Genomic DNA, 6,564 nt, shown 5'->3' with positions numbered 1-6,564 from the left:
GTTCTGAAAGAGAAGGCATCTCAGATGAACAGTCTGTGAGAGAGGCCGTCAGAAAGGAACGACCTGCAGCCAGCCTCCCCTAAATTTCCACTCTGACTTTAGCAGAAACTGTGCACATTTTAGAGGTGCACAGTCAAGGCCAATAACCACCCAAACCCCTTCCTCTATACCCACCAATGTACTTTTAGTGTTTGGCATTTGTATTCACACACAGTAGTAACTGAGTGTGTTGTTCAGGTCATAATTTCTCATTCAGGAGTCGGAGGGTGCACTACCAAGGATAGACTATCACCACTAATTAAGAACCACTGCTCTGACTGAAGTTCAAAGACTTACAGTTGTGTCAGTTATATACACAAAAAGACAATGACTTGTGATTATACTACTTCATGTGAGACAGACTTTGTTATTGTACTTCAGCAACTCTTATAAGTTAAACTTGAGTATACATGAAGAATATCATATAGAGCATCCTTTCATTGTCAGACAAATTTTTATGGTTATAGGAGGAAAGAGCGACACCATTTCTCTCAAAATGTAGCACCGATTCATAGATCAAAATTGACTCAATGAAATAATAACACTGCTTCTCCAAGAAAATATTTTCTTGGTATTTTTAAATCCTGCAAACATACTGTCCAAAGACAATTTTTTATGCTAAAACATAACGAAATAAAACTACCTAAATAACTACAACATAACATAAGACATACAGTTAATACAAACATTTATTCATATAGTAACAAACATTTGGATGTTAAACAGCTGCAGCACAATGTTACAAAAGTAGATTAAGACAGATGAGAAGGTATTAAGTAAACAAATCAGCTGGAAAACTTCAGTCAGGTCAGCTTCTGTGAAACAAGTAAAAAAAGCACATCAGTGATATTTTCTCTCAGTTTTCCCAATTATAAAGACATAAACCTTTATAATGTTGACTCACCCAGTTATTCTGCAGTTTCTTGCCTGCACGTAGCTTCCTGTGTACCTGATGTCACAGCGCACCTCGTTGTTGGAGAAGTCTGACTCCTGAACTAGCTGAGACGGGTTCACTGTCACCTGAATAACCAAAAAATCAGCTCTTCATCATCTAACATTTGGAAAAATATTCTCCAATAAATTGATACATCTGATTTGTTTTTATTTCGTCCCGCTATCAGAGCAGCTCTATACACCCACCTTGAGTATGTAGTTTCCAGGTGGTACATCAGTAATGTCGATCCACTGGCAGTCAATGTTGGCATGATACGTATCATAGCAACCAGGACCGAGCCCCTGCAGCAACAGACAAATTTAACCAACCCTTCTGAAGCTGAAGGGAGCTCAGCATCCAGGATGAATCATAACTTAACCCAGAGCTTCCTAGATTTTTCATGTCAGGCCCCTTTCTCAGATGAAGATATTTCTAAGCCCCCCATTCAACAGACACACAATACAAGTCTGAAGTAGATTCATTATAAGCCTTTTGTTTACCTGGAAAGTCCTCTCACAAAATTCTCCATGCTTTGTCAGCACTGCAAAACATTTTGCACTGATCTTATTTAGCCTTGCCACCTACCAGGGTGAACACTTTTGATAGGCACTGAATTAATAGTCAAGCAAGTTGATAAATGACCTGACTAATTGATGGACCTATTTAAGAACTATAAAACAGACCAGGAAGGCAAACCTGAGTGTGAGCAGTGCAGGCAAAGCGTCTCCGTGTTCCTGGGTCACAGGACGTGTCCTCCAGACAGAAACTGGCCTTGTGTCCCTCAGCCACCTTCTCTTCAGTGGAGACATCCAGCAGGTCGTAGTTACTGAAGGCCTCCATACTGTGATAATGCCTGAAGAAAGAGGACACACATTCAGACAATTTGCCGAAGACACCATCATCTCTGTTGCCTTTTGAGTTCATATTAATGTATAGTAGCTAAAAAAAGTGACTTGTAATGCATTATAACTTCTTATATACGTTATCATACACTACTTTGTGGTGCCAGAGAAAAAGCCTGCAGTCTCTGCATGCTTCAATTCGTTTGATCAAAACCATAAAAGGCACAAGATAAGGCTGCTGTTCTTACAGAGCTTTGGTTATTTTGTGCAAAAGGATTTGGCCACTACTCTTTGCTTTTATTCAGAGCACAGGAAAAACAGGATTAGACAGACTGAACAGGCACAGAGTAAATGTTAGTATGATGCATTTAAATAGTGCTTTTATCCAAAATGCTCTGTACTTTTCACTTGCATTGATTGGTTGTACTATTCCATCTTAAAGCTCTGAACTTACTGGTGACAGCTGTGCCACTCCCACTCATGTCGTGGCTTCATTGGGAGGAAGTCTGCTGTTCCCTGGTTCTTCACTCGCTGTGGGAAGCGCAGCAGGACTCTGTAATCTAAGTCCCTCACACTGGGATGATATGCTGACCTGAGGGAGGAGGAAACAGGAAGAAAATGAGCCAAGTCAGCCTGGAGTATATCTACTAAAGCACTGAGTGCACTCCAGGAGCTGACTTGTTTCACCTTTTTTGTTTTTGGTGTCTTTACATCACACTATCCTCCACGCACGCCTCACTGCACACTGAACCCCGTCTGCTCCTCCCTGACCAGTTTACATAATGTTGATTTACTTTCCCAGTCGCTGAGGTGGTTTTTGGTCTCGCTTCAGAAGTTTTTACTTCCCCTCAGGAATCCTTTCCTTTCATTTTGGATCTTCTTTTAGTTGGCAGAGAGGCTGGTCCGATCAGAGGAGGGAATCTCGGGCAGATGCCAGGTTTGTGTCAACCTGCTCCGTCACTCAGTTACAGCCTCCAAATGGGATTTAGGCCAACACTTACTCTAACGTTGCAACCTCAAAAGAAGCCTAAATGATGCTCTTATAATTTTATTTATATGTACTCCACTGATTTTCATGTCTAAAAGTACATTTTTAGCTTTCTAATTTCATTAACGATCCTAACTTGATGGATAAATAAATGTGGTGTGATGCTAAATAAAGAAGCTCACCTGGACAGACAGTTCTCCTCAGCAGCACAGCGCAGTGCGTACATCTGCACTCTCTGGATGTAAGAGGCAGCCTGGATGTAGTAAGGGTCAGGAACCAGGTCTGGGAGGCCTGCAGACAATATATTCATAATCTAAATGGTTGGAAATGCATGAAAGAGTTCTTATAGGAATTTAAAGGTTATACAGAGAGGTTTAAAAAGCCGTTTTCTCCTCTCTGCAGAATGAGATAAAGATTTAAAGTAGTTCCCTTAGAGGTATTTGTTGACACAGTGTTAATTCAGTATGTGTCATGACTGAGAGAACTGCGCTAATATGCAAATATCCCAGTTTCTTTGAGTTTCTCCCCTTTCTGCTGAAATAATCAATTCACATCTAATCTGGTGAACTATAAAAACATTCTGGCACTGGAAAGCTCCTGTGAGGAACTTTTTTGGTTTGTGTTGACACCTATTGACAAAGTGGTGCCTCTATTCTTGATCTCTTTGATTTATCCTGTACGTGTCCTAAAGGTGTCTCAAAAATGTTCTGTTTTATTCCAACAGTCAGATTTTCCTGTCATTGAAAATCTGTACTATTAAAATTGAAGATGTGTTTTTTTTTTGAACCCATAGAGGGTGTCTACTAAATTCCAATTGAAACCCATAAAAAGAACAATTTGGATCCCCTACCACAAAGCATTTTATGATGGGAGACTTTCAGTCTGGTGTCATTGCTTCAAAACTACATTTTTTACTGTTCGTCACCAAATGTGAACCATTTTCCCATATCTGGCATAAGGGGAAATTTTATGCTTTTTTCCTGGTTTCTGTTTTATGACTTTCTAAAAATACTGAGCTTTAAAATGATTAGAAAAATCTTCAGTATTACTCTTCTTTAAAATGCAATACAAAATGTATTTTACGTTTGATAATTGAGTGCATTTAATATCATGAAATTAAGCTGTTCTTTTTGGAGAACTTTGCAAACTCCATAACTTTTTTAACCTGTAATTTTAAAGCACCACTCCTGCCAACTAATGACTTGCCAGTAGCCTATTCATTTGAATTCTCCCCTCAGACTTTCATTCTGGAGACATTAACTGTGTCATTAGGGAGCACTGACTCATTTGAAATGCATTAAAGGAGAAAATTCTGGATTTAATTTTTAACGTGCATGAGCTTAGGGCAGAACAGCCTCCGTGCTCTTCTGGGTGTTTTTCAGAATATGATGTGCATTTAATGGGGTTTGATGTGACTTAATTGTGCAATCAATAAATAACTGTAAAATATATTCCTTAAAAAAAGACTTCGGGTCTCCTGTGTTCTCACCGTTGTGAAAGAGTCTGGTGCCAAAGCCTGCTGAAGGTGGAAGGCGCACAGTGATCCTGTTTCTGCGGTCTGCTGGATAAACATCATAGAAAACCGAGTTCCTGTGATGAATGCTGTGTGGATCTCGTGGGTCACTCGCCTCAGTCCGTGTTGACTCCGTTCCTGGAAAATGCATTTCTACTGCGTTACTGGACATCGCTGTAGGGGAAACATTTGTCTCCGGTGTTATTCTGGTCAGTGACTGCGCTCTGTGCGTGCTGAGAGCGTCCCTTGGATTAGTCCCGCTGTCCTCAGCCAGAGCCACCCACCCAGGTGACCCAGCAGCTGGAACTGAGCTGTCAGATCTTAGCCTCCCGTTTCGGCTGTGCGTAAACTCCGATGGTGTTACCGTTGATACAGTGGCCGGTTGTGCGCCAGTGTCATCTCCAGGTGTGCTTCGGCCTCCCCGTGGGATTCCGCTTCCTGAGAATTCCTGGATGGCAGTGAAAGCAGCAGCAGCGCTGCTGTTAGACGTTCTGTGTTGTGCTCTGTGTCCCACGGTCGCAGCCTCCCCAGTTGTAGAGAAGCGCAGCTGGGTTTGACCTTGTGTCCCGGGTCGTCCTGAGGTGAGCAAATACTGACCCGCATCAACACCAAGAACGGACGAGTCCATTTGGATGAGGTTGTTTTGTAGAGACTGAACTCCTGCTGCCGCTCCAGACCTGGTTCTGCTCGATCTGCTGGGCACTACAGGAGGCTGAAGTCTGTTAAAGTTGTTTTTAGTCGTCAATAAGAGCTGAGTGCGTCTCCTGTTCTGTGTTGGTAAACGATACTGAGTCCCTGTACTCAGTAAACTGTACACCTGCCCGTTATTCTCCCACTGAAACCGGTGTCTCCATGGTGCGCGTAAATTGTGCTGGCAGGTACCCAAACAGACCAGAACGTACAAGAAGAAAGTTAGCAATAAAAACTTATCCATGACTAAATGTGATGCTTCCACTATTCGGTGTAGTATAACTCTGAGGAATTAACAACTGACATTTGAGTTTTACATGGGTGATGGGGGCGTTTTGGTCACCGTCACGCAGTTACGCACAGCATCACCGTAGCAAAGAGAGAGAGAGAGAGAGAGAGAGAGAGATGGGGTGAACTTCTGTTTGTTTACACGAGAAAGTTACACGAGAAAAAATTGTTTTCCACGAACAAACAAAAAGGATCTACGCTTATGCCACAGTTTAACCAGTTCTTCACCAGAAACTGGGTCCTTAAGATTGTCGTCAGAAAACAAATTTGGTGTTGCGTCATGACGCATAGATTTATTGTCTCTATATTAAAATATCAAAATCATATTATTGGTATGTAGCTAAAAATGAACAGTTGCTATATCAGTATCTATGATATAGCAGGGTGACATGACCACTGACCACTTTAACTGTGTCCAACCTGCTGAGTCCCCAGTGTGGCACTGGCCACCTTTTCACCACATGATGGCAGTGGACCCTCACTTTAAATTAGGCTCCAGGCTTACGCGTGAGACAGCACGTCACTGCTGCTGGCCGTCACGTTCAGCTTTGAATAAGAATGAACATGAGATAAATATAAGAAACTGAGGAGATAAGATAACCTGCTGCTGTTTCACACAGGATTGTGTTCACGGATCCAACGTTGATGTACCTTTACCTTCAGATCCCACTGTAAAAGCAAGAAACCTGTGAAGTTTCTTTCATGTCAGGAATAATCAAACATGAAACCCCCACTAAAAACCACAAGCTGTGAAGACCTACAGACCTTAGACGAAAAACAGGTAAATTGTATGTTTTTTGACTGCCATCCCATGAGAAGGTGCATAGTTTGTTTTCTTGTCTCTACTTATACATCTCATTAAATCAAAATTACCTGCTGGATTTTTTAAATTCTCAACAAAACAATAGGTCTATCTTGCTATGAGGGAAATGCAGCACATGAAAAAAACTAGAAAAGTGCTCAGAGAGTGCAGACCTCCTCCATTAGCCCTATCTCTCAGTAGTGAAGAATCCTTCAATAAATTCCTGGATCCGTCCCCATGTGCCCCCCACCACGGCATCTGCTGATTACTCCCTTCCCGGTGGGGTGGAAACACAGTGAGGCAAAGCATTGGCTTCTAGTGGTGGACTGTCATGGCGGAAGCATTGCCTGCTGGTGCCAACAGATGCACTGACAGTCTCACATGGTCTCACCGATGACTGGAAGTCATGGCAGAGGGTGAATATTCCTCTTTCCTCCCAGCATTGTGAGTATTCTTGCTACAATTCGC

At 42.1% G+C, this 6,564-nt stretch overlaps 1 protein-coding gene across 2 annotated transcripts; it reads right to left on the bottom strand.

The window, feature by feature from the left end:
• Nucleotides 1–425: 425 nt before the first annotated feature.
• loxl5a (lysyl oxidase-like 5a) lies at nt 426–6,354 on the bottom strand. 2 transcript variants are annotated; one of them, XM_041791617.1, is made up of 8 exons: nt 6,270–6,330; nt 4,293–5,963; nt 2,986–3,094; nt 2,270–2,407; nt 1,670–1,826; nt 1,180–1,275; nt 944–1,059; nt 426–854 (listed from the first exon to the last, which is right to left on the bottom strand). In XM_041791617.1, exons 2-8 carry the CDS (start codon nt 5,248–5,250, stop codon nt 848–850), a joined length of 1,581 nt encoding a protein of 526 aa, XP_041647551.1. In that variant the 5' UTR covers nt 5,251–5,963; nt 6,270–6,330; the 3' UTR covers nt 426–847. The 2 variants fall into 2 exon arrangements, with proteins under 2 accessions (XP_041647551.1, XP_041647550.1); XM_041791616.1 differs by having other exon boundaries at nt 4,293–6,354.
• Nucleotides 6,355–6,564: the final 210 nt, after the last annotated feature.

The sequence above is a fragment of the Cheilinus undulatus genome, linkage group 7 (genome assembly GCF_018320785.1).
Source record: "Cheilinus undulatus linkage group 7, ASM1832078v1, whole genome shotgun sequence".
Lineage (NCBI taxonomy): Eukaryota > Metazoa > Chordata > Actinopteri > Labriformes > Labridae > Cheilinus > Cheilinus undulatus.
This window is presented reverse-complemented; position numbering and strand designations above follow the sequence as displayed.